Consider the following 27989-nt stretch of genomic DNA (forward strand, 5'->3'; position numbering starts at 1 on the left):
TCGTGGTAACATTTTATTATAAAAGCCATTTTCTTCACCATCACCGTGGTGTACAGGTAAATGTTCGAAAGAAAAAGAAAAGGATTATTTTAATATAAGCTGTTATTATTAAGAATAACATTTAATAACATGAGGTATTTTTACTGGCTACACTATGGGCCAAATCAAACTATCAAAAACAGCACTTTCCTCAACGAATGTTTATTAAATAATAATAATAATAATAATAATAATATTAACAATGATAATAAGAATAATAATAATAATGTGTAAAGCAAAGATAGTAGGTAGTATCACAGTAATGAATACTGTCCACAGACTCTTAAAATATTAATATCTCGTACTGTGAATAAATGTAGATTGGATTACACATAACACTCATATAGATATCAAGATATTTACAGTATTTACAGTCAGAACAGAAGTGGGCTAAGAAGCATGATACTGAGGCTTTGGCAAACAATAAGAGTGTACACGAGTCGCTAACAGGTCGCTAACGAGTCGCTAAAAAGACGCAGCCGTGATGGTACACGGCGGGGGAGAGAGAGAGAGAGAGAGAGAGAGTACAAAAACAAGTGAGATTCAAAAATATTCCAGTGCAACATCGGCTTTGTGTGGATGTCTGTGAGTGAGTAGCAGCCTGGTGCCTTCAGGTCCTCCTCCTCCTGCGGCGGTGTGTTTGTGGATCGTGGGAATAAAATGTCCTGAGAATGGTGGAGAAAGCTTGCCGTCCTCTGCTGATGACGGCTATGTCTACGTTAACAAAAGTAACAGGAAAACGGCGGCACTCAGATCGTTCAACTCTCGGCAGCATGAACATAGAAAAGAACTGGATTCATCTGAGCGCCTCCTCCACTCGAAGGACGGCCTTAAACTCCTGAAGGGACCTGCTCTGCTCTCCTGTCTGCGTCATACATGTGCTGAAACTTCAAACATGGGACCAACAGGGTTTTTGGGTCTTTTTGGGTTTTTTCCTGTCACTTCTGTGACAAGCTGACAGCAGCTAGTGACAGATCTCCTTATATAGAAGAGCAATCACTTCCTGGTAATAAAGGTCCTTCAATTTTTCTCACAGTGAAGCTGATTGGTCGGTTAAGGACAAAACGCCCTCGTTCAATGGCGCCTGTTTCCTGAACTTCCATATACTAATATAGCTTATCTATAATAGTAATATAGTAAATCTACTGTTCTCCCCTCAGCAGGCTTCCAGACCCTGGCCAATGAGAAGCCAGTAAGAACTGAGCCATGGCGTCTTTTTTTAGAGAGATCATGAATGGATGGCTTATTTTAAACTGCCATTCATGCTAAGCTACCGTTCAGAGCAGGAAGTGAGCAGGACAGGTCCCTGTAAAATGAGTCCAGGTGTGTCTGACCCTGTTCTGAGGTCGTGTAAACGTAGCCGAGTACAAAACATCGTCCTGATGTGGTGGGCGGAGCTGATTGAAACAACCAGTCACAGTCACTCTTTAAGAGTCTGGTCGGTGTTTGGCCCCTCCCCCCGGGGCTCCTGAGATGGCCCTGTGAGTGACACTAGTCTGTTAGTTAGTTGGCAGCAGGAACCAGCACGCCAACGGGAAGTGCCGGTCCTCTGTTCTGACCCTTTGGCAGGGCGCCTTTGCTGAGGTCTCGGGTTTCGCCGGGCCACGATGACGGCCTCTTGGTAGTCATGTGCCGTCGGGCGTGTTTGGTCAGATGGTCGCTGCGCATGAACCGCCGTTCACACACGCTGCAGACAAACTTCTTCTCACCAGTGTGCGTGCGGCGGTGGCGGGAAAGCTCATCGGAGCGGGCGAACCGCTTGTCACAGCCCTCCCAGTGACAGCTAAATGGCTTCTCACCTGTGGAACAAGAGGACACGTAAGTGGTTAGCTCATGTCTATAAGACAGGTGAGTGTCTGTCTGTGGTTCTCCTTCCCCTGAGGTGACTCATACCTGTGTGTGTGCGCAGGTGAGCCTTGAGGTGTGAACTCTTGAAGTAGGTCTTTTTGCACCCAGGGAAGGTGCACACGTAGTCCCGTCTGCGAGAGAAGTCTGCCTGCGAGGTGCCACTGTTCGCTCCTGACGGCATGTAAACAGGAGCTGGGGCGAGTGGGAGGAGCTTGGTGTTGCCCAAGGTCATGACGGTCTGCGGGCCTGGTTGTGGCTGGGGCACGGGTGGCTGTGGCACCACAAACATCACAGTCCCTTGTGGCACGGCGGAGCCCAGCAGCAGCGGCTGGGCGAAGCTGGAAGTGGGAGACTGGGGAAGGATTGGCTTGGGCCCGCCCGGCCCCTGCACCTGAACTGGGGCCTGGACGAAGGCGGAGATCATCCCCGTTCGGCCGTTCACCGGGAAAACCTGGCAGAGCAGCGGTGAGGAAGACAGCGAGTGAGGTGGAGAAGCTGAGGCGGGAGGCGATGGGGGGGTGTCGGGAGTTGGGGGAGGGTCGTCCTTCTCCTCTGGAAGCGTCTGCAGAAGTGGTGGCAGAGGCTGCGTGGAAGTTTCTGACAGCTCGGTGTTGGGCAGAGGAAGGCTGTCAGCGGTGTGGCGGATGACACTGGTGGCCATCGCTCTGCTGGGTGGAGCCACACAGGTTGACTCTGAGTGAGGTGCAAGTGCTGAGGTCTCTGAAGTGACGGCATGGGGGTCACTGTGAAGGGCGGGGGAGGGTAAGTGCGGTTTGGAGGCGATGGTGAGGATGGGGGTTGCAGAGGCCTCGGCGAAGCTTGGACTTTGAGGCGGAGTTATACACTGAGAGAGAAAGCAGGTGTTAGACAGACGGATCCCAAATGCTACGAATTCATTCACAGAAGAAAATTACTTAAAACAAATTAAGTAGTTAACTAAATAATGAAAAACCTAGAAAGAATTTTTTGTGTTACATTTTTATAAATATGGTAACGATGTGTCTGATGAGGTCATTTAGTCATGCGTGTGCATTTAACATTTTCTAACGTTCTGACTGTATTGGTTCTTACCAGCGAGGAGAGGGCGATCAGGTCTTTTGGTGTATCTGTGCCCTCCGAGTGGAGTTGGATAGAGTCACAGGAGTCAGAGGTGGGCGTCAGTGGGCGGGGCTTGTGCGACCTTTGACCCCAGAAGCTCATGCTGACGAGCGCTTCGGCAGCCTCCAGGTCATGGTACTCGACGTACGACTTCTGCTCCATGGCTGCTGCTGTCTGTCTGTCCACACGGCTGACCTGAGAACAGTCGAGAGGTCAAAGGTCAGTTTTAAAAGACTTTAGCATTTCTCGTCACTTTAATCGGATTATTTTCTGTGATTTTAAAGCAAAAATCAGCTCAGAAGCGCAGAATTACGACCAAATGGCGCTGGTGGCCCGGAGAGTGGGGAGCCCGGGTTCGAGTTCGACCCGTGGCTCTTTGCCGCATGTCTGTCTCTGCCCCATTTTTTGTTTTGGGGTGATCGTGGCTCAAGAGTTAGGAGTTCGCCTTGTAATTGGAAGGTTGCAGGTTCGAGCCCCGGCTCGGACAGTCTCGGTTGTTGTGTCCTTGGGCAAGACACTTCACCCGTTGCCTACTGGTGGTGGTCAGAGGGCCCGGTGGCGCCAGTGTCCGGCAGCCTCGCCTCTGTCAGTGCGCCCCAGGGTGGCTGTGGCTACAATGTAGCTTGCCATCACCAGTGTGTGAATGTGTGTGTGAATGGGTGGATGACTGGATATGTAAAGCGCTTAGGGACTAGTAAAGCGCTATATAAATACAGGCCATTTACCATTTTGAATGCTGCTGGAGCCTCTGCTGGATGTTAGAGGTACTGCAGTTTTTGGCACATTCAGCTACACTCTACCCTAAAAGCTAGAGCCTGAGTGTGTTTAAACCTGATTCAAAATATAAAAGTAAAAATTTAAAACACAGGAAACATGAACAAAGTTCCCAGACGTTTGTTAGGTTGTTATTTATGAGTCTCTGCAGCAATATTATGATGATGGAGTAAAAGTAACCTTATTTTATTATCACAAGTCAAGGATCATTTGATTACACTCCGCCCACCTCCGCATGGATCAATAGCTGGTTGCTATTCGTTTCTTAAGTGATGACGTATGAACCCTGCTTCCGGGTTCAAACTGCTGTGTGTTTATTAAGCTGTTGTCTTTTTAACATATTTTAATGTTTTGTATCTTGTTCTATTTAATATGAACAAGACCCAAAAATGGTCAGTAATCACTGTCGGTCTCTGGGTTTTTATTACCACTGTAGCAACTTTTAAACATGGAAGCTAGCGAGCTAACTCCCTGCTAACTTCAAACTCCGTTAAACTTCATAAATTCAGTTTTCATGGATGCCCGGATGTTAAATGTAATTGTTACACCTGGTAAAGAAACCACACTGACCATTTTATTGAACATGAAAGAATTTAGACAGTTTTTAACTCTCAGTTATGCCACAGTGTTCATTTGACTTTGGGACCTGAAGCAAAGTTTGGACCCGGAAATGGCTAATAACATCAGACTTAAAGACTGAATTTGGTGGGAGTTTCCAAACATATGTTGCCAACAGGGAAGTTGCAGAGTGTCCTCTCGTGGACAAGTAATCGTTTCTCCCGTGTCTTCCTTACTTTGATTTATTTTTCGGCTGTTATACATTCTGATAATGATATATTGGGAAATAGCCAATATCAGCTTCACAGGTATATCAGTCATGCTCCAATCAAAGCCCACTTTCATCTGACTGGACTGCTTCTGGAAACCTAAAGAGGGGCATGGGTAGAGACATGGGCAGAGGGTAGTTCAGCCACAACCAGCTGCTTCTTCTGGTCTCATCGAAGTTTCTGTTGGGCTTTAGCTACACAGGCAACTTCTGGAAGCTAATTGAGGGTGATGGCAAGCAGGCAGTGGACCGTCTTCTTTCTCCCATATGACTTAAACGCACTGTTAGTGCTCACTATCCTATAAACTGTTGAGCGTCTGCCTCACAGCCCAGCTTCTTTTTCTTTCTTTCTTCCTCTTACTCCACGGATAAAGCCAAACACCTCCCATCTAATGACCAATGATGTCACAGTTTTCCCACCTCCGGCTGAGCTGCATCTACCACGTCAGGAAATAAATTAATTAATTAAAGGGGCGAGAACTGTAGATGGGAGGTGACTCGGGGACAAAGGGCTCCTGGCTGCTTGGCTGGCATCTGCTTAGCAGCACGTACAGGAAGGGAGGAAGAGGGGGAGGAGGGCAAGCGAGGGGCGAGAGATAACGATGTAAACAGAGAGAACAGGCGGAGGGGGGGGGGGGGGGGGGGGGGGGATATAGTGGGTACACCCAACCTCTCACCCTGCCTGACGGGGAACCTCACTGCACCCAGAATAGATTGCGGGAGGTGCTAACAAAAATAGGAGAAAAAAACAAAACAAAACAAAAAACCCCCATCATGAACAAGCCCCGCCCACTCCTCCTCCCACACTGACATGAACCAACTCTCCCTGTGAGAGAGAGAGATAGAGAGAGGAAGCTCCTGACAGGAAGTATAGTTGGACAAAACAATCCGTTTCAACACAAACACACACAGACCCCGCACTCTGATTCCCCACGACCACAAAAACACACCACACCTATTGACAGAGAAACAACAAGGTTTACTCATAAATGAACGCCGCTCGCTGCCTTTAATGTGCTAATAATCAACTGGGCTCCACGATTAATAACACCTGTTCCCCGACACACTCACACCTGATTGAGAAGCTTGGGATGCATTTATTGCTCCAGACACACTTTCTGTTTTTAATTCTGAGATCTTTTTTTCTGCGTGACTCGGATTGATTCCTGGTGTGTTGTCAGGTTTCTCTTCCTCTGCATTTTCTTTGTGTTCAGTGCAGATTTCTGGGATGAAACTGAGGCTGAGTCTGATTCACACAGTCAAATCGCAGGAAAATCAGAGACGCCACATTAGGATTTATTTTATGGAAAATAACTTTAACTGGTTTTTAGAACAAAAACACACAGAATTTTACACGTCAGCTTCAGGTGCAAATATTTGCTTTACACTGTTTAAACAGGTAAAACATGCACTCATGAAAACGTGATTATTTTAAATCAGCAGTAATGAAGCAGGCGTTTCCTATTAGAGCCAAATGCAAATCAAAATGAATGTAAATGATTTTAACATTTTATTGAGTCAGTGACAGTGAAACCGATCTTTAATTACTACAGTGAGCTCAGACCAAAGAATCTAAATTCATGAGAGTCATCAAATTAATAATAGATTATTTTGCTCAACAGGTTTACAATTAATGGATTAATTGTTTAGTCAAACCAAAGAAAATATCATCTGATCATTGTCAAAATAATTAATTTACAGTCACATTAAGAGGATGAAAATCAATTTAACTGTTTAGCCAAAATATTAAAGGAAATGAAAAATTTGCATGATCAACATCAAAATAATCAAATTAATGTCATGTTTAATAAAGAAAAACAAACTGGCACACGAGAGACTGAAACACACTTGCAAAAACAAACTTAGACAAAAAAAAATGTACTAAAAAATTTAAAATCGGATTAATCAATTAATCTGTGTTAGAGAACAGTGAGAACATGCCAGGTGAAACTCAAACTACTGGCTTCACTGTCACAAGCCAAAGAAACAAACTGAACACAACGACGCTGAGAGCCGCTCGAAAATATCAAAATCAATCAAATCAGTCAATCCTGTCCGGCTAATTAATCGACGACACGGAACCGAAAGCATCAACTGTACCAAAACAAAGAAAACATCTGTAAAGTTTCTGCAGCGGTGAGCGATGCACTGCAGGGATGCAACTGTTGGTACTGCTCACGCGCGCGCGCACACACAGGAGTGACTGGGTTCACTGTGACCTCAGATAAACCAGCAGACAGCGCCAACACAGCCCAGCCGAGCCGAGCCGAAACAACCCGACCGGGGCTGCAGAACCGCTCCGTCCCCGGACCCCGAACCCGGAGGTTCTGGAGCCCCGGGCGGTACCGCACAGTTCTAACATTCCAAGTTTCTGGAAACTGACCTGACAGCAGCGAGGCTGAGTTGACGAAGAGAAAGAGCGGACGGAGGAGTGGAGAAAGGGTCGGCGGCAACTCCGTGTACAGCTACTGGAGCTTCAGTCGGAGCGCTGAGCCGCTGCCAGCAGACTGGCTTCAGCTGAGAGCACCGGAAAAAAAACAAAAAACACAGAAACGAAATTCAGAGCGGTCTGGCGGGTGGTAACACGCAGCCAATCAAAGTCAAAGGTGTAGCGGGCCGCGGCCAATCACGGGCGAGGCGGTGCGTGATCGCTACGTGAGCGTCACGCGATTGGCCCGCGGCGGGGTGCGTGGCTGTCGGGGGGCGTGGCCGCGGAGTCAGCGGTGTCAGAGTAAACCCGGTGAACCCAGCGGCGCGCTCGAACTGGGGGAAAGGTTGGGAGGCGCGAGGCGGGACCGCGGGGACGCGCGCGACAGGCATGTAAACTGCAGATGGAGTGAAAAAGGAACAAAAAAGGACAGGTGAAAGCAGGTAAAACCGAGGAAAACACACTGCAGACACACGGCCACACCAGAAACACCGCGTCACCGGCATGTTTTTAAACGTTTACGGTTAAAATCATGGTAAAACGTTAGTAAATACACTGAGTGTGGAGCGTGTTGACTGTCTCAGCCTCTCTAAATATGGAGTATCATTAAGAAATACCTGTTTATTCACACTCATTTACCTAAAATACAACAGTTATGGTGCATTTACACTATTCTATATTTAACTGAAAACTCAGAATCTTATTTTTGAGTGTTTTTAATGAGGTCTTTTCTGTCAAACACAGGCACATTTACTTTCACATGTTTTCTATTAGGAATTAATTTGTGTATATACATACATATTCTTTGAATCGTGATCATGTAAAACAGAAATAGATTTTAAAAATGCTTTCTTATGATTTAATGTCAGAAATGAGACACACTGCTAAGACAAAAAAATAATTTTACTGGTGACATGATAGAAACAGCTTGACATTACTGACATGTTGCTGTCAATACAGAAAGGATTAGACACAGGTGTATTTCTGGAGAAAAAAATTTAAATTTTGGGTTTGTGGAAAAGTTGAAGCTTTAGTGGCTGAAATGACAAATGCATGTGAACATAATCTTAAAAAGTGAAAAACACTGACGACGTGAGCAGATTTTCCTTCTTTAGTGAAGCTGGTGTGGCGTGGCTGTGATGTGCTCACTGTTTCATGCTGCAGCAGGGACATGTAAACACTTTCTCTTCACTGCAGAGCTGAAACTACACAATCTCGTCTTCTTCTCCCTCCTCTTCCTCACGTGCGCGCGGAGCCTCAGACATGTGCACGTTAAATTCACAGAAACGAGACAAAGAAACAAAGCGGCGGCTCTGGAGGCCTCACCATCGTCTCTTATTGTCTTCTTCCTGTAACATTTCTCTCCTCGCTCTCGTGAGCCCTCCTCCTCGCCCCCTCCCCGCAGGGCTGATGAACCCGGGGACTCCTATGCGGCGAGGTTGTAAACAGCCTCTCCAATAAAGAATTTCAGGGCGGGGCTAAAAGGCAGCACCCACTGCCTCCTCTTCCTCCCTCCTTTGTTGTCGCTGCAGGTTAACCCTTTAAGCAGCCGCATCATTATCATCACCGCAGTCGTCATCGTTCTGACACGTGTGGTGGAAGTGATGACATCCTGTCTAAGTCAGACAAAGATGCACCTTCAGCTTCACCTGCTGCCTCACAGCACCTTCAGGTCGGCGGTGGCGGCTCAAACACATCCTGGATGTCAGAGAAGCTGCAGAGATGAAAGTGGAACAGAGGCAGCAGGCCGGGGTGATGTGAGTTCATTTTCAACTCCAAGTTCAGTGAGGTTGTGAAGTAAAAAAAGAGAAAAAAGGGGGAAGGAGGGGGGAGAAAAACACAGGCGGGCGATCCGTCCATAAAAAACGGTTTCCAGGCAGAAAACAGTCGCAGGCTTGTGCAGTAGGAGGCTGAGCTCAGCTGTTTGCAGCATGAAGTCAGAGTGCAGAAACCACAGCGCGCGCTCAGTGAGCCATGTCCCAGCTCTGCAGCAGGAAACTCACCTGGACCTCACCTGAACCTCAGCGCTAAGCCTAGAGACACAAGTCTAGAGACACAAAGGAGAATCTGTCTTCAGGGTGACGGCACCCTCAAACCTCCTCAAATTTAAAAACTCTCCAAACTCAAGAGAGGAGGTACAGAGGTAGAGGTGCAGAGATTTTCAAGTATTCAAGGACACGTTTTCACTTTACTGATTATAATTCATAGAAACACTGAGAGTCTGAATCATGACATCACACACATGTAATAAATCTTTGCATTTTTAGTGACCATGGTTCACTAAAGTGAGTCAGTCCTATGTTAAAATTTTACAGCAGAAATAAACATGTTTACAGCCTGATACACCAACTGTTTAGTCTCTGTAAGTAATTTCCTTCTTCATAAAACTGCCGTTAAACTTTAGTTACAGAATAAAGAGAAAGCAAAAGAGAGGAATAAGCAAAAAAAGGGTATCACTATATACAGGTGGCACAGTTTTATATACTGAAGACAAAGGAGACCAACAGTTTATCTTCATATCAGAAGTCAGAGACAAATATCACAATTGGCTTCAGTTTGCATTATTAGGGAAGTGGCTTCTTTGACTGACAGGTGGCACGTAGCTGCTAGCTGTCTGCCATCTTCACCCTGAACTGGACCTCGGGACCGTGTTTGTGCTGTTGGAGTGTTTTAAAGCATTTTTCCTGACATTAAAAATGCTCCATGTTATTGGTCATTTTTAATGACCTGGCTGCTGTGAGGTTGCTGTACTAACAAACCGTCTGAGCAGTAAAATTCTAGGATTTCATCTCTAAAGTGATGTCCTGTAAACACAAGACTTTTCTGCAACAATAAAGAGTAACATGAATACAAGTATAATGTTCTTACAACAGAAATGTAAAGTACTTTGTTTTCACATACCTGTGAAGAGAGTAAAGTTTTTTTTAATATATAAAATCTTTTCTAGAAGCAACTCTGAACATGTGAAAACTTCTGGAGTGAAAATTTGCGATAACGATATAACTGATGATATAATTGACACTAGACAAAATACTTTACAGCTCCACAACTTTATTAGTGCAAAAAAAAAAAGAAAATCAATGTATTTTCACTTAAACAAGCAGCTGTTTTTTTTATGTGCATTAAAGTTATATAAAAATGTAACAGTGCAAATACAAATTCCTTGCTGACAGTTTAACCAAAAGGCATTTCCAGTGGAAATTGGCCAACATATCCTCGGCATAAAAACATAGAAACAGCTTGACATCACTGACATGTTGCTGTCAATACAGAAAGGATTAGACGCACGTGTATTTCTGGAGAAAAAAAATAAAATTTGGGTTTTGTGGAAAAGTTGAAGCTTTAGTGGCTGAAATGACAAATGCATGTGAACATAATCTTAAAAAGTGAAAAACACTGATGACGTGAGCAGATTTTAGCTGCTTTTTATGTGCATTAAAGTCATATAAAAATTTAACAGTGCAAATGCAAATTCCTTGCTGACAGTTTAACCAAAAGGCATTTCCAGTGGAAATTGGCCGACATATCCTCGGCATAACCATGTAAAATATCCACAAATAGAGCCGTAATGCTCTGACAATCCATCAAGCGGTGCGGGTTCGTAGCAAAGTCGTACTAAAGCATTTGACAGATTTTTGAGCGCCGTGTACGACATAAAATTGTTTCGAGGTCAGTAAACACAACCAGAATTCATACATAGGGCACACGGGATTATAAGGGGCGCTGTCGATTTTCAGAAAAATCAAAGGATTGATTTTAAGTGTGCCGTATTTTCCAAAGAACACGGTAATAACGACGGCCCGCTAGCATGCTCTACCAAAAATAGTGCTTTGTTGTGTATCTGACGGACGAAAGCTAAACCAGTTCCACACCACTGAAGTTGCACCATTTTTACAAACCAATTCTTCAGTTTCATTCAACGATCCGCTTTCGCCCTTCTCATTCTCCGTCGCCGCCATGCTTTTTCCGCCATGTGCGTATGAAAACAAAGGCACTGCGCATGCGCGTTTTGCCCATATTCTATCGCGATATTTCATTTTCTTATCGTTGCCCAACATTACACCGCTATTACCGTGAACAGTATGATATGGCCCAGCCCTAGACTCAGTTTCCATGTCGGTTACAGTTTGTGAACAGCAGGTAGAAATCCTCGGCTCCACGGGAGCAGGGGTGCACATTACTGCAAGGTCAAAGGTCATTCCTCCTCCCAGACTTCCAAGAATTACAGCCCCCCATGGCAATGTTCCTACAGTCTTTAATGGGCGTCCACTGCCCGGCTCAGGTGTGTCAGACTGTTTGTGTTCGCACATGAGCTGACCTCCAACCAAACCTGACCCAAACAAACCAAGCTCAGCGGGTTTCGTCTGGTTTATTTAACCACTGACAGCTGCTCATAGGTTAGGATAGTTAGTTTAAGGCTGGAGATCCACTCGACTCACACAGTGATGAGTTTAAAGAGCTTTGATGAAAAACTAAAACTACAACTCTGAGACCAACAAAACAGCAGCAGGGTTTGTGTTCAGCCGCTGCGAGCAGGTGAATGCTGACTACAAGAAGGTCAACACAGTCAGTGTTCAGCCCACTGCATCTGTTGCAGACGAGATTAACAACTTCTATGCTCGTTTTGACGCAGACAACAGAGAGCAGATCCTCTACCCTCAGGAGGACAGTGAGGCTGCAACTTTAACTCTGAAAACAGAAGCTGTGAGATGGACCTTTAAAAAGGTAAATCCTCACAAAGCTCCAGGACCAGACGGCATCCCAGGCCGACTACTCAGAGTGTGTGCAAACGAGCTGGCAGAGGTGTTCACCAACATCTTCAACCTCTCCCTGAGGCAGTCAGTGGTCCCCACGTCCCTCAAAGCATCCACCATCATTCCCGTTCCCAAAAAATCAGTGGTCTCCTGTCTGAATGACTACCGTCCTGTTGCACTGACATCCGTCATCATGAAGTGCCTGGAGCGGCTGGTCAAAGGTCACATCTGCTCCTCCCTCCCTGACACACTGGACCCTCTTCAGTTTGCCTATCGGACAAACAGAGCCACAGAGGATGCCATCGCCCTGGCAACGCACACCACCCTCACTCACCTGGAGAAAGGGAACACATATGCAAGGATGCTCTTCATCGACTACAGCTCGGCATTTAACACCATCATCCCCTTGAAACTTGCCACGAAGCTCGTCGACCTTGGGCTGGGAACACCGATCTGCAGATAGATTCTAAACTTCCTCACAAACAGGCCCCAGGTGGTGAGAGTTGGTAAGCACACGTCCTCATCACTCATCCTAAACACAGGTACGCCACAGGGTTGTGTGCTTAGCCCCCTCCTATATTTCCTGTTCACACACGACTGTGTTGCTAAACACGACTCCAACATCATCATCAAGTTTGCGGATGACACAACCATCATAGGCCTCATCACAGACAATGATGAGACGGCCTATAGAGAGGAGGTGATGGCACTGTACAAGTGGTGTCTGGAAAATAACCTGACTCTCAACATCAGCAAAACTAGAGAGATGATAGTGGACTACCGGAAACGACCAGTCAGAGAACACCAGCCCAGCCACATCAACGGTGTCAAGGTCGAAAGGGTCAGCAGCTTCAAATTCCTTGGAGTCAACATCACTGGGGACTTCTCCTGGACCCTTCACACAGACACTGCTATCAGGAAAGCTCGCCAGCGGTTTTACTTCCTGAGGAGGCTGAGGAAGTTTAGCATGAATGCCAACATCACCTCAAATTTTTACAGGTGTGCAATTGAGAGCTTGCTGACGAGCTGCATCACAGTTTGGTACGGAAGCTGCTCTGCCAGCAGCCGTGAAGGCAGCAGAGCACATCACTGGTACGAGGCTTCCTGCCATTCAGGACATTTATCTCCAGCGATGCCTCCGTAAAGCACACAGCATCATCAAGGACCACAGCCACCCAGCACATCAGCTGTTCTCCTTGTTACCATCTGGCAGACGTTACAGGAGCCTGTCTGCTCGGACTACAAGACTTAAAAACAGTTTTTACCACCAAGCCATACGACACCTCAACCACAACACTTAAACACACACAACACAGCACTCAGAAGCTACCCTGCAGCTTCATGAGTACTCTGTTTAATCTGTACTGGTCACTTCACTTTATTGTTATTGATATTTATATTTAAAAGTGCAATACTGTAATTTTCTGCTGCTCATTCCTGTGCAATATCCCATCTGCCCTCCCGTCATATTTCTTTTCAAGATTTTCTTATTTAATCACTAGTGTACATATATTTATATTTATAGATACATATATATTTAGTCATCTTTTCTCTTTTACCATGTCTCTCTAATATTTTGCTCCTTACTATTTTTCTATTTTTTTTATTATTTTATTTTATTTTATTATATTTTCTCCTACTGTATCATGCTGCTGAGTGACTGCTGCTTGTCAAACACATTTCATTGCAATGTTGACCCTGTGCTAACTTGCATATGACAAATAAAACTGAAAACTGAAACTGAATGCTGCTGAAGGTGACTGCCTGCAGCAGAAAACGGCTCCAAGTTTATTTCTAAGGTTAGTTCTGAGCCCGTTCCTGAGTTAAGCTCCTGACCAGTGACCAGTGTTGGCGTGCCGTCAGCTGACGTGGTCTCTGTCACACATTAAAGTGAACTGATTAAAGTTGTTTCTTTACTTTTCCAACACACCTGGCCTCCTCTGACTGGCTGTGGCTGCTCTGATTGGTCAGAACCGCCTCAGTATACAGGGAGTGCAGAATTATTAGGCAAATGAGTATTTTGTCCACATCATCCTCTTCATGCATGTTGTCTTACTCCAAGCTGTATAGGCTCGAAAGCCTACTACCAATTAAGCATATTAGGTGATGTGCATCTCTGTAATGAGAAGGGGTGTGGTCTAATGACATCAACACCCTATATCAGGTGTGCATAATTATTAGGCAACTTCCTTTCCTTTGGCAAAATGGGTCAAAAGAAGGACTTGACAGGCTCAGAAAAGTCAAAAATAGTGAGATATCTTGCAGAGGGATGCAGCAGTCTCAAAATTGCAAACCTTCTGAAGCGTGATCATCGAACAATCAAGCGTTTCATTCAAAATAGTCAACAGGGTCGCAAGAAGCGTGTGGAAAAACCAAGGCGCAAAATAACTGCCCATGAACTGAGAAAAGTCAAGCGTGCAGCTGCCAAGATGCCACTTGCCACCAGTTTGGCCATATTTCAGAGCTGCAACATCACTGGAGTGCCCAAAAGCACAAGGTGTGCAATACTCAGAGACATGGCCAAGGTAAGAAAGGCTGAAAGACGACCACCACTGAACAAGACACACAAGCTGAAACGTCAAGACTGGGCCAAGAAATATCTCAAGACTGGTTTTTCTAAGGTTTTATGGACTGATGAAATGAGAGCGAGTCTTGATGGGCCAGATGGATGGGCCCGTGGCTGGATTGGTAAAGGGCAGAGAGCTCCAGTCCGACTCAGATGCCAGCAAGGTGGAGGTGGAGTACTGGTTTGGGCTGGTATCATCAAAGATGAGCTTGTGGGGCCTTTTCGGGTTGAGGATGGAGTCAAGCTCAACTCCCAGTCCTACTGCCAGTTTCTGGAAGACACCTTCTTCAGGCAGTGGTACAGGAAGAAGTCTGCATCCTTCAAGAAAAACACGATTTTCATGCAGGACAATGCTCCATCACACGCGTCCAAGTACTCCACAGCGTGGCTGGCAAGAAAGGGTATAAAAGAAGAAAAACTAATGACATGGCCTCCTTGTTCACCTGATCTGAACCCCATTGAGAACCTGTGGTCCATCATCAAATGTGAGATTTACAAGGAGGGAAAACAGTACACCTCTCTGAACAGTGTCTGGGAGGCTGTGGTTGCTGCTGCACGCAATGTTGATGGTGAACAGATCAAAACACTGACAGAATCCATGGATGGAAGGCTTTTGAGTGTCCTTGCAAAGAAAGGTGGCTATATTGGTCGCTGATTTGTTTTTGTTTTGTTTTTGAATGTCAGAAATGTATATTTGTGAATGTGGAGATGTTATATTGGTTTCAATGGTAAAAATAAATAATTGAAATGGGTATATATTTGTTTTTTGTTAAGTTGCCTAATAATTATGCACAGTAATAGTCACCTGCACACACAGATATCCCCCTAAAATAGCTAAAACTAAAAAACTAAAAAACTAAAAACTAACTAAAAACTACTTCCAGAAACATTCAGCTTTGATATTAATGAGTTTTTTGGGTTCATTGAGAACATGGTTGTTGTTCAATAATAAAATTATTCCTCACAAATACAACTTGCCTAATAATTCTGCACTCCCTGTAGTTTTGCAGTAGTCTGAAACATGTCTGCAGGTTTCAGTTGTGCAGTCAGACCAGCTGACCTCATCGACCAGCGACACACCCAGCCCTATTAAACATGTGTGAGGGAGAGGAAGGAGGGGGTGAGGGGGTGGGTGGGGTCACTCAAATGTAGGTCAAACTCCATCCGTCATCCTGTACAAGGCGGGCGGCGCACCAAACGCCCTCAACACATACACTGTACAAATGTTTTCTTTTTCTGTGGTGCTGCAGAGGGGGAAACAGAGGCTCCGAGCAGGGGCCGGACCGAGGGCTCTCAGAGACCCCTGTTTTCCTTCCCTCCTTCTCTTACTTTGTTTCCTTCTCCTGGCCTTCTTCACTTCGTCCTCCACGGTCAGTTCATCAGTTTTTATTTTTTTGCTTTAGCTGAGTCAGTTGATTCCAGGCCAGTGTAAACAAACATTTCCTGTGTCGCTCATTTCCTGTTTGGCCACTTTAATGACGCCTGGTGGATGGTCCTGGTGTGTGACAGAGGGAACAGCAGAGCAGACATCAAACTGCAGACGCATCATCACAACAACGCTCACAAGAACCGGGTTTAATCCTCAGAACTTTACACTGAACTTAAATGTTTTCATATTTGAAGCTCCAACTGTGATTAAAATAGGAATAAAGACAGAAACGAGGGAATCAGATGGACAAAAACAACCCCTCTGATTCTGTTTTTACAGTTTAAGTTTTGAAATGAAACTGTATTTCCTGTTTTCCTCTCAGACGTGCTTTAGTCTTTAGTCTTCATGCAGCAGCATTAAGTTGTTTTGTTTTTTTGTCGGGATTAAAACTGAGGATAGAGTCTGAGCTTCAGAGCAAATCAAAAATACATCAAACCTTTAAGGCTTTAAGGAAGAAATTTCATTTATCTACGTTTTAATACGGACATTAAACAGGTAAAAACATTCCACAGAATATGAGTGTTTGTATTTGTTCTTGTGTCACTTTCAGTTTTGGGTCTGAATATTTGAGTTTCTGCTACATTAAAAAAAAGTGTTTCAAGCTTCTTTCTCTGACAGTTTGTGATGAAGTTTTGGTTTAAACTCTGTGTCCAGCAGAATAGAATCAAAGTCTGTGACTCTGAAGAAGAACCTGAATTTCTTCTTTGATTTCAGTCTTTTTTTAAACAATGTTTTTAAAATATGCGACACAAACATTAAGTTTTTCTTGGTTTTAATTTAATCTGATTTAAATTCTTTACAGCAAACAGACATTTTCCTTTTTTTCTGAACAAAATTTAAATCTGCACTTTACTGAAATAAACCCTGAAATTATTCATTTCTTTGGAGCACCAGAATGAAAGAAAAAAATCTTTGAATTTCTTTGAAGTCAGTGGTTTTTAAATAAAATCTTCTCATTTAAATCTGACACACTGAGACGTTTAAGGTCAACTGGGTTTTGTTTGGAAATCAGTATCAATAATTCAGAAAAAAAGATGTTTGTAGTTTTGAGAAGAATCTTTTCCTGATTAAAAAATAATAATTCTACTTTTGGGGAAATTAACGAAATATGGACGGTATATTCTGACCTGCAGTCTGATTTATTAGTTTATCGATCACTGATAGATCTATCCTACCTCAAGTTTTATCCTCTGAGAGTCAAACTTTCTGCTTCTGTGCAGTTCACGTTCACCAACCTTAAACACAGCAGAAACAAAGTGCAGACGTAGTCGATAAAGTTTTACTGACATGAGAACAAACAGATTATTATTTCATGAGGTAAAAATGGCTTAAAAGTCTAGGTTGAAACTCAGTCTGAGAATTTCATGTCCTCTGATTTTTAATTTCTAAGTTTGTTTAAATAGGGGTCAGATGACAGAGATCCTTTGCAAAGAGCCAAGTTTCTTTCCAGGAACTGTGGAGTGAAATCTGGACTTCTTCCAGATGTTTAGTTTGTGATGGCAGGGGAGTTGATGTGTTTAAGGTCCACGCGGAGTTGGCTCTTTGAGCGCTGAACTCACAGTTTTCAACAGGAAGTGTGGTTTTTTTGAAAGTTTTTTTTTTTTAAAGCTGCAAAAACACAAGCTAACAGTCAGCACACAGAACTGAGCCGAGAGAGCTCATCTGTTTCCTGAGGATTATTTGAATATTATTAGAGGTTAAAAAGACAGACCTGAAGCCTCTCCAGTTAAAAGATTAATGCAGTAGTCAGTTATTTAAACTACTCGTTTAGTGTGACTTCTTATTTTCTGAATCTACAGCAATGGTGATGGCACGCTGCAGGTTAGTACTTGAGTAAATGAACGATTTCAAACTCAACCGGGAAAAAACAACCTGAGACTTCTGAGGCTGAAACAACAACAACAACCTTGCAGTACCCAATACACTCCCATGTTAAAACTTCACAGCAGAAATAAACATGTTTACAGCCTGATACACAAATTGGTTGTTCTCTACAGAGAATTTCCCCCTTCATAACACCCATTTTAAACTTTTGCTACAGAATAAAGAGGAAGTAAAAGAATAACCAGAAGGGTGTCACTATATGCAGATTACATAATTTTACACATTGAAGAACAGAGTCTAACAGTTTGTTTGGGTTCATATCAGAAGTAAGATACAGATATCACAACCTGTTTAAATTGTATTAAGGCTTAAAGTTTGCATTATTAGGGGTGTGGCCTTTTTGACTGACCGGTGAATGACAAAACACAGGTGCCAGTAGCTGCTAGCTGTCTGCTAGCAGATACCTCAGCTAATTAGAGTCCCTGAACTGGACCTGTGGGCTATGTTTGTGCTGTTGGGGCACTTTTTAATGATCTCACTAATAACATGGATGCTGTGCAATCTCATCCAAATATGGTGAGCACTGGAAACAAAATGGCATCAAAATGAAATTTAAAAAAAAAAAAAAAAAAAAAAGACTGAGGATTGGGAAAAACCAAAAGGTGATGTGACAGAAGCGAGCTCTGTCTTATACACGATGGTTACGATCATGCGTTTAGAAAGAAACAAAGCTTCTATTTTGTCAGATGCTTGGAGCTGGTGACCAGGCTCCTTGTAGACATTTTTGTACATCGTCTGCTGCGCCAACCAATACAGGAAGTACTACTCACAAAGTACTGAAGCTGAGATGAACCAGCAGGCCTTGAATGCAGTACGATGGCGTTTATGGCACACAGAGAAATTCAATAAAACATTTACAGCTCAGAGTTCATCTGAGGACTCGATGCCAGTGTCAACCAACTGTAAGTGAATGCAACACAAAGCTTCTTTGATGGCTACTCTCTGTAGTATCACCATGGCAACCTGCCCAACACTGTAATGTTACCCTAGCAACAGCTGTGGTAAATGAAGGTGGACAAACAACTGGTGAAAACAAATGAATGAAGTTAAAAATGAAGCATGAGATGCTGATGTTACTTTATTGTATTTGATTCTACTTTCATTTTATTTTTGTTTTCTGATTAACTCAAATGACCTGCAGAGGAGAGGCCATAGCAGCAGCGACTCGATGGAGCGAGCACACCTGAAGTCAAACAGTTGGCTCAGGTTGCCTCAGACGTCTTCTAACTTGGATGTCTTTACATCGTTTTAGAAACCAGCTGCAGCACATCATCAGAGAATTGCTATCCCAGAAAGAGCTGAGGAGAGCCCCAGATGAGGGGTCACTCAGCAGCCGCGGAGCAGAAGCCAGGGGGGGGGGTTGCAGTGACGCGCCCGTGAGCTCCGTCGGCAGGCAGCTGTGCCTGTGACCGAGCCCCAGGCCGAGAGGCTGACAGCACCCCACCCCCGAAGTGGCCCGAGTGAGCCCCAGGCTCCAGGCCCCGACAAGCAGCCACCAAGGAGTGAGCCGGTGTGTACCTGGACACCCATCCCCGGACACACTGTAATATCCTTTATCTATCCAGGTGAATGTCTCATTGAGATTTAAAACTTTTCCAGTGGCCATCATGGCAGCAAAAGTTACAAGACATAACAAGTAAAAAACAAATACATTTATATGTAAAAACATCATTAAGAGCGACATTAAAAACAGTCACACTGACTACAAGAGTTATTCTCTCTTTAAAATGGACTTAAACTCCATTTTGTTCCTTCTGTAGATAATTCCAAGAAACAGGCACAGCGTATTTCAAAGTCTCTTTTCCTATGTTCTGTTTTGATTTTAAGAAAAAAAAAATCATTTGTATGACGTTGTGAGAGTGAAGACTATATTGGTTGTGGTTTTTACACATATAAACACAAAGATAAGTTATGAGCTAAACCTGCACAATTCAGGGGTTTATAGTAAGAAAACATTACAAAAGGTCACGTGTTGGCCACAGTTTCTTCTTCTGCAGGTGGAAACCAGAGGTGAGCAGTTCCGCTTCCTCAGGACTGACACAAGTAACAGACCAGAGTAAGACCTGAAACACTGCTTCACCTTTAACCTTTGGTTGGTCAACAGTTAGGGTTAGTACAGCTGTTTCTGCTGCTGCTGCCGCCATCTGCCCAGCAGCAGAGACAGCTGTTCACAATCATTTCAATCATTGAGGTCAAGATATATTAACACGGCGCAGACTGTACATGAAGTAAAGGTCACCCTGTGTCAGATGGAGGTCAGCTGAGGTAAATAAGTCCTTAGCTCCTCCTCTAAACTACAGCTGCCTCCACCCTTCATACTACAACCGCAAGCTGTTTTCTAGCTTCTGAAGCCAGAAGATCTCAAACTCGCCCAAAAAACATTCAGCTGCAGAGGGAGGAGGAGGAGCCACAGAATCAAGCAGCCAAAAGAAGCTCTGAGCTCAACTTTTCCACAAACATCTGGCCAGCTGCTCGGCGCTGCTGCTGTAATGGACCTCAGCAGTTTCAGTGTGTGCTACCTGTAACAGGCTGCTCTCCATTAGTGTGATTGAACATCACCTCCTGCTGGTCACTCTTAGTCAGTGCAGCACTCCTGTTCATCCATGGCACACAGGGCAGTCCCCTGGAGAGTCACACAGTCTGCTCAAATATTCAGGACAGCAAGTTTAACAACTTTAAATCTACACAATTTAAAAGCTCTTCCAGCTCCATCCACACACATGCAGAACTACACCCTCATCACATCCATTAGTCTTCCAGGTACTGCGTGCTCCCCGCCTGCAGATACCATTCCCAACCCGATGCTGCAACTCTCCATCAGATCCTGTTGTTCAAACTACAAATCTTTTCCTCCTTTAGAGAGATCTCTCTCCTTTTTAGGAAACGCTCTGATCAAATTTTCTTCCTATTGACAGAAAAATCTGTTTTAATGCAATTAATCAAAGACAAGAGCAGCCCTTTTAGGTTTATTAAAAATGTCTTTGGTTTAAACAAAAACACGGAGGTAGCAGAAACAGCCAAATGTTCCACAGATGCTGCAAATTCTCAGCTCTTCCTACTTCGCTGCCGTTTCCTGTGTGAAGCCCGGGTCCCGACTGAAGCCTCAGCCGTCCTGGGTGATGTCCGGGTCCTCCTTGGTGACGTCCGGGTGTTGAGTGAAGCCTGGGCCTCGGGTGAAGCCCCGGCGGTCTCAGCCAAAGCCCCGGCATTGGCCTTGCTCTTCCCTCTGTACAGTCTGGTGTCAAAGATCCTCCTCTCCACACTCAGGACCTCCTCATAGAGGCAAAACGGCTTCACGTCCAACATGAAGGCGAAAAGCTGCAGCAGCCAGATGAAGGAGCGTGGCAGCGTTGCCTCCACCTCCTTGTAATGACTGTTGTAGCACCTGCAGGAGGAGGCAAGATTTAAGTGTCAATGCATCGTCATGGGAACGTTTGAACAGATGAGGGGAAATTTGGCATTATGATGTGGGATCAGTTTGTTGTCGGGCCTAGTCACAAGTTTGAGGTCTTCCAGGAGATCTCATTCAGCAAATCAGTTTAAAACCCACTAATGAGCATCGAAGGAATCGAAGGAGCTTGGAAAGAAAAGCATCTGGACTTCTTTAAGTTTCTTGAAGACGTTTCGTTCTCATCTGAGAAGCATCTTCAGTTCTAAGAGCAATTGTTGATTCCCCAAGAGAAAGGATGCCCCAAATGTCTACATTTTGGACAGAGAATGTCTTCTCTGGTTTGAAAGAGGAGTGGAAAAAAAAGCCATCTATGGTCGTGTCCAAATTCATGGGCTGCATCCTCCTGAGGACCCAGCCTTCACGATCTACGTGGGCCGGGTCCTCAGAAGGTTGGGTAGGCCGGAAGTAAACGGCTGGGGAAATTGGATGGTCTAGCCTTCTGATTAGCGTCACCGCTGTCTCGGTGGAGTTTAATAAACTCAGCCGTCTGCTCCTTGCTGTCTAAAATATAACAGGACACTGGCGTAAACTCTCAACCGTCTCACACTTCTGTTTAATCAGTTTTCTGTTTGACGTTTATTCAGCTGTGTGAAGATCCCGGAGGAACCCACCCGGGGGATTAATAAAGTTTTATTTTATCTAATCTAATAACTTTAATCTCAGCCAAACCGATTTACTCACAAACAAATAAAACACTGAAAAAAGCCCAACAATAACATTTTTAGGTTGTCTAAGTGACTTATATATTACGTTTAACCTGAGTAGCGAAACTCTGCGGTGATCTGAAAATGATGTGCCGGGAGTTGTGCTGTTCTCGGCGGCTTCAGTGACCCTCGAGCTCCCGGCTTCCTATCGAGCTGGTGGGTAGCAGATGCTCCGAAAACGTTGAAGCACTTTTGCAAATATGTGATATCTTGATAAACCGAGCAGATATTTGATGTTTACATAACTACTTTCTCGCCTGAAAATATGTTAAAAGTTCATTTTGTGACCCAGAAAGATTAGTACGAGTAATTTTAAAACTTAGTAGCGGCCGCCATTGTTGGAAACTGGAGTTTGGCTGGGCCGCGCTATGAATTCTGGGATATGGTAGGCCACGAAGGACACACCCGACCCATCCTTCAAATTCGGGAAAAGGAGGACGCATTTGTCGGCTGCTTTCGGAGGAGTCTACGAATTTGGACAGCCTTCGGCGCGTCGCTGTGACGTAATCGGTCTACAAATGCGGCCTCGGGAGGATGCAGCCCATGAATTTGGACACGACCTATGTCTACTGTGAAAACCATCTTTAAACAGAGGGCGGGGCTTATGACACCAACTGTCTGCCATCTATAATCCAGTTTTGAGATCCTTCCCAGACACTGACATCCGGGGCCATTTGACTTCAGTAAGAACTGAAGAAGCTTCCCAAGAAATTTAAAGTCCAGACGCTTTTCTAAGCTCCTTAGACTATGATGACCTGGATGACCGAAACCCTTCACAGACATGAGGTAAGAAGCGTCATTCTGTAAGCGATCGAACCCAGCGTCCAGTCTGTGAGGCAACATCAGTCCAACCTTCATGACATACAGAACACCAGTACATCTCCATATATCACCGCTTTGTCATCACCCTGAGGGGGAAACTTCAACCAGCCAGTGAACGTCATAGAGCTCACAACTCCTAACCATCACATTACTCCACCACGCTTGGCAGGTAACTTCCTCCTCCACCCAATTTTTTTCTTCCTGACACTTCACACTAAGATTCTTTGTTCATGCATCGCTATTTTCAGTCCTCTGTCATCAGCTCAGTTTAAAATGACTAAAGCCTTAAACGACCAAATAGACTCACCAGAACTTCTGTCCTCTGAGAACAACTTGTCAAAAGATCTCAAGCCAAGATGTGTACTACTCCCTTTACTGGCCATTCTCCAAGGTTTAAAACTATAAATCTCAATTTTTTACTGAATTATTTCATAAAGCTGACTGCTGATGACCAGCGATCTACAAGCGCTGATGTTTATGTCGTGCAATCTTCTATTTTTGCTCTATACAAGCAGCAGTACACTCTTAAGTGTGAAATCTTCACTTTCCTCTTTGGAAGTTTCTCTCTTTGAGGCAAGTTTCTGGAGAAAATATTCCTCTTTGGTCATTTTGAGATTTTTGTGCATTTTGATATTTCAACCTGAGACTGAAGCTGTGAGTGACTCACAAGCAGCGTCTGAGCGCCGGGTGCCAGTACATGTCGTTCAGCGGAGTCAGGAAGTCGTATCTACGGGTCACGACCTCGTCCAGCTTCATGTGGTGCAGACTGGGACCGTCTGATTCCTCCTCGTCCCCCCAGCAGAATATGAAGCTCGATGGTCCTACGTCCTGGAGCCCCGATGGACAGGAAGCCAGCTTCTCGAAACACAGCTGGACCTGCTCTGCAATTCCTGCACAAACAACAGATGGAGCGTGTCGCATCTCAGGATGTTTTTTCATGTGCTTCAGATTAATTTTGCAGAGAGAAATGAATATACAGGAAAGGACAGGACTTCACCTCTCTTTCACAATAAGATCAGCCAATTAAATTTCTTACTTTTTTTTTTAATCATCGAACACTTTTCTTTCTTGTTTGGGTAAATTTGTTTCTTTGACTTCCACTGCTTCCTGCCGGGGAGAGAGAAAAAAAAAAAAAAAAAAAAAAAAAAAAAAAAAAAGCATATCAGGAACTCTTCATCAAAAACAGAAAGCACGGGTTTAAAAAAAAAAAAAAAAAAAAAAAATCTTTTTTTTTTTTTTTTTTTTTTTTTTTTAAAGGAACACAAGCAGCTATTAAGCAGCTTCAAATGTCTCCACATCTGCAGGTGTCCGAGTCAGACACCAGAGTCAAACTCACATTATTCACATAAAAACACAAAGAAAAAAAAAAAAAAAAAAAAGAGCCCATTATTCCTTAACGTAACACACAGATTGCAAACTTCCTGTGTGCAGATACGCCAATGACGTCACGCTTTAAAATCAGGACTAAAATCTGATTTCTGCACACAGATCCACCTCAGGGGAAATACCGCTGATGTCCTACCTGGAGACATTCTGGTCTCTCCTCTCTTGAGCTCGAATCAGAGCGGCCTGCATCACTTTGTACCACCTCCTCAGGTTAAACACCTTACCTGTGGATCCACACAGAGAGAGTCGCACACAAGCCACGTCTAGAAGGGGTCACGCTCAAAGGTCAAAAGGGCAGAAAAGTTCCAAGATCAGACATAGTTCGTCATCTGTATACAGTCATTCACAAACACGTGCAGTCAGCCATTGATTTTCAAACTGATCATGTTATCGAATAGCTCCTTACATCTGTGCCATGTTATTTTTTTAATAAATATAAACCCAACCTGAGTCCTTCTGTCGTCCAAGATCATTGGACAGATGCCTGAAAGATAGAACCAATCACAGTCAGCACACCTGGAGCCCTGCCGGAGGTCGTCTGACGGCGTGAAAGATACGTACCACTCGGTCATGTCGTCCAGGCAAAAGAACAGCTTCAGAGTGACGATGATGAGGGCAGCGGCTTGCACGTCATACCGTGGCAGGGTGGGGTGATTGTGGGGGTCAAATGTGTGGAGCGTTTGATCCATCATACCGGTGTGCTCCAACAGCCTGCAGACCCAGGGGTGGAGCTCATCTGACAGGAAACAGGCGTGTACAGGTACACTGTCAGTGTTTGTATGTAAAGAAGGTCGCCTCCAGCAGAGACCATTATCGGTCAGAACACTGAAGTAGTCGTTACCGGGCAGGTTGACATCGGACAGGTATCTGAGGCTGAGCAGCGCCGGGTGCAGCAGGGTCTGCTGACTGATTGGAGGAAAAGCAGGCAGCTGCAGGAACTGAATGAGAGTCTCGGCCTCTTTATGAACGGCGTGATGAGACGGGACCGTCTACAGAAACCAGGTGAGAGCCAAGTCACGCATCATTACCAGGGCCAGGTAATAAACAAGATGGCGGCTTTCTCACCTCAACTACAAAGATGAGGGAGTCCTTCCCCGTGACTTTCATCTCCTCGGGAAGCTGCTCATAGGCGTTCAAGTACGGGATGTGACCCTCATTCACAAGCCTGCGAAACATCACGTTCATCCAGGTGAAACACACTGGTTAAAACCCCTCAGCCACGCAAGTGCAGGTGGGTGCAAGTGGTACCTGAGCAGGTCGCTGAGCGTCAGCGCCTCACGGCTCCACACCAGAGCCAGGTAGATCAGAGACAGTGTCTTCTTCATGCTCAGCAGACTCTGGCTCCGCTTCTTCCTGGCCGACAGGTAGGTGAGGGTGTCCGAGGAGCCGGACCAAAAACCAGAATTCTCTGAGGTTAAACGAGCAGTCAACTAACGCAGGAAACCTCATCTGGTCATATGACCTGACACTGAAACTTTTACAGGAGCTTCCTGTCAGACTGAGGACGCTTCCAGCACCGTACCTGTGTTTGAGCCCGCCGTGCTTGCTGGGTTCGACTCGCCATCTGTGCAGCTGATCCCCTCGCTGGCGCTCTCCAAGTCAGAGCCCACAGCTCTCTGAGGATTTAGATTTAATTATTAAATCTCAAAAAATGAAATAAATCAAATGAAATCAATAACCAAAAAAAAATAAAATAAAACTTAGTAGATGAAGTAAAACATAGAAAATCAAATAAAATGATTAAATATACAAAAAGAATACAAATTTTAAAAAAAAGTGAAATAAATAAGAAAATAAAGACAAAACTAATCAAAATTAAGGATTAAAAATACACAAATCAAATCAAAATACAAAAAAGAAATGAAAATGGATTAAAAACAAAGGTGAAACTGCCAGGAGACAGATAGATAGATAAAGCTGACAAGCAGTTTCCAGGCACCACCATAAAAACTCACCACTCTGAACTTGCAGCTCCTCACGGGGTCGTGGGTGTAGGCCTGGCGACTTTTCTGCAGGTAACACCTCCACAGAGGACACAGCACATCATCCTGAAACAGTAACACCAGTTAGGCCTCTGATTGATTGCTTTGTGGTTAACAGAGAGGAGACGGACCTTAAATTGAGGATGGACTCCAAGCGCGAGCAGAGCATCGGCCTGGTTCTTCAGGATAAACTGGAAACCCTCGCAGACCATCCACACGTGACCACGCTCTAAGACAAACAGACACGTTAAACAGGATATGACATCATCGATTTATGCTGCTGCTGATCAGACACTGACCGGCCTGCTTCTTGCGGGGTCCTCTGATGGTCGACACCCTGCTGGACAACTTTAAGAAGGACAGGTCCACCACCTCCCGGGTCCTCTGAGGACACAGTCACATGTTAGGCAACAGAATAAGGAGGTCCTCTACACGTGGGCTTAACCACCAACACCATATTGTTAAAAGAAGCATCTTAAAGCATGTTTATGGAGTTCTGAATTCCCTATATCCCCATAACATATTCATACTCATCCACCTGTGTAGTAAAAAGAGTGTCTCTGAAAGGGCACTGAAGAGACCCTGACACCTCAACCTCCAGTTACAGACCACTGTACAGGTCATAATGACGAAGCTGTTTTTACCTCGATCACGTTGTGGCAGGACCTGCAGTAGAAGCGACCCTCGTCCGAAATGCCCCAGTCCACTGCTGAACACTGGGCACAGGGCACAGTGTACTCGGCCTGCACGCGCGCACACATACACAGACACACGGTAATGCTCAGGTGTTTCTGTAAATATTCTAATGAATAAATTAATCTTTCAGTCTTAAAAAAACAAAACAAAAAACAAAAAACGTACTTCATGTTTTTATTAACTTTATATAATACTAAGTGCAATAATCCTTTCTGTCATCGTTGTATTTTTACTCAGTTGTATATAGTATTTGTATTCTATTTTTATCTTATTGTATATTTATTTTATTCTACTGTATATAGTATTTTATTTTATTCTATTCTGTACAGTTGTGTACTGTATTTATTCTTATTGTATTCTAATTTTTGCCTCATAACTTTTGCACTGTCCAATTCCTGCTGTGACAAAACAAATTTCCCACGTGTGGGACTAATAAAGGTTATCTTATCTTATATTCGTGCATTCAGCTCTTAATGAACAGCGGAGGAGAAATCAGAGCTAATGTTCACGTTCAAATGCCTTTGAAAACAAATTTATGTACAACAGCTGGTGAAACTGTACAGCAGCGCCCACGGGAAAGAAGGTCAACAATTAAACCTCCAGATCCTAAACACTTCACCCACAAAAGTCTAGACGTCATTAACAACGATTGCTAAAATAATCCGTCTATGTTTATCGGGAATATTTATTTGCGTTTTCATTTGTTAACTTTAAGGCTTCTTTGAGACTTTCTGAGTATTTCGACACACAATGTAGTTAAAATCAAATTTTAAATCAAAACTCATTAAGCGTACACAGTTCACAGGTACTGGTAGAGGAGTTTATTTTGAACATTATGGATAAACTGTCGCTGATATTACGCTAACGGATTTTAATTGAAGAGAACAGTTATTAAATGTGTGCCGATTAATTACTCAACGGCTGCGGAGTCACACAAACCTGTTAAATGTCTGAAGTTAAAGTTGGAGACTGAATGTCGTGCCAATCATCTTAAAACACTAATATTTTTAATTGAGTTTGGTAGGACCAAACTAGCTGACAACTGCGTTCACCGTAGGTTGCGTAAAATGAAACGGCCGGTTTATGAGAGCACCGGGAGACTCACCGTGTGTTCGTCATCCATCCTGAGTAGAAAACTGCAGCTTTAACACGAAACTTTGGATTTTGTCAGCACTTTGTTACAACCGCACGTGCCTCTGGTTGGAGACGCTGGGACTCTTCTTCTTCGCGCATGATTTCTGTGAGACTGAACGCCTCTCTGCTGCAACCACAGGCCAGATTACATACTTCAACTACTTCTAC

General features: G+C 44.2%; 2 protein-coding genes across 3 annotated transcripts; both read right to left on the bottom strand.

The window, feature by feature from the left end:
- Positions 1 to 4: 4 nt before the first annotated feature.
- Positions 5 to 15692, bottom strand: klf11a (Kruppel like factor 11a). Its single transcript, XM_080881689.1, has 5 exons — positions 15663 to 15692; positions 6969 to 7102; positions 2959 to 3180; positions 1933 to 2731; positions 5 to 1838 (listed from the first exon to the last, which is right to left on the bottom strand). The coding sequence occupies exons 3-5, from the start codon at positions 3145 to 3147 to the stop codon at positions 1543 to 1545; spliced, it is 1284 nt and encodes a 427-aa protein (XP_080737815.1). The 5' UTR covers positions 3148 to 3180; positions 6969 to 7102; positions 15663 to 15692; the 3' UTR covers positions 5 to 1542.
- taf1b (TATA box binding protein (Tbp)-associated factor, RNA polymerase I, B) lies at positions 15447 to 27937 on the bottom strand. 2 transcript variants are annotated; one of them, XR_013971560.1, is made up of 16 exons: positions 27793 to 27937; positions 26636 to 26734; positions 26291 to 26375; positions 26123 to 26220; positions 25965 to 26057; positions 25532 to 25625; positions 25258 to 25417; positions 25075 to 25174; positions 24851 to 24998; positions 24571 to 24745; positions 24456 to 24493; positions 24146 to 24233; positions 23660 to 23730; positions 23291 to 23513; positions 16938 to 21031; positions 15447 to 15828 (listed from the first exon to the last, which is right to left on the bottom strand). XR_013971560.1 is itself a non-coding variant. In XM_080881687.1 (15 exons), exons 1-15 carry the CDS (start codon positions 27808 to 27810, stop codon positions 20692 to 20694), a joined length of 1830 nt encoding a protein of 609 aa, XP_080737813.1. In that variant the 5' UTR covers positions 27811 to 27937; the 3' UTR covers positions 15447 to 20691. The 2 variants fall into 2 exon arrangements, 1 of the variants encoding a protein (XP_080737813.1); XM_080881687.1 differs by having other exon boundaries at positions 15447 to 21031.
- Between the last annotated feature and the right edge of the window lie 52 nt (positions 27938 to 27989).

Source organism: Rhamphochromis sp. 'chilingali' (genome assembly GCF_963969265.1).
Source record: "Rhamphochromis sp. 'chilingali' genome assembly, chromosome: 5".
Taxonomy (NCBI): Eukaryota; Metazoa; Chordata; class Actinopteri; order Cichliformes; family Cichlidae; genus Rhamphochromis; species Rhamphochromis sp. 'chilingali'.

Coding starts and splice junctions, on each gene's coding strand:
- taf1b (XM_080881687.1), bottom strand. Junction 24,746..24,850: donor GTCCGATGTCAACCTGCCCG/GTAACGACTACT, acceptor GTTTCCTGTCAG/ATGAGCTCCACCCCTGGGTC. Junction 23,514..23,659: donor TTCGATGATTAAAAAAAAAA/GTAAGAAATTTA, acceptor TTGTTTGTGCAG/GAATTGCAGAGCAGGTCCAG.
- klf11a (XM_080881689.1), bottom strand. CDS start 3,147: ATGGAGCAGAAGTCGTACGTCGAGTACCATGACCTGGAGGCTGCCGAA. Junction 2,732..2,958: donor TGATCGCCCTCTCCTCGCTG/GTAAGAACCAAT, acceptor TTTCTCTCTCAG/TGTATAACTCCGCCTCAAAG. Junction 1,839..1,932: donor TCACCTGCGCACACACACAG/GTATGAGTCACC, acceptor CTTGTTCCACAG/GTGAGAAGCCATTTAGCTGT.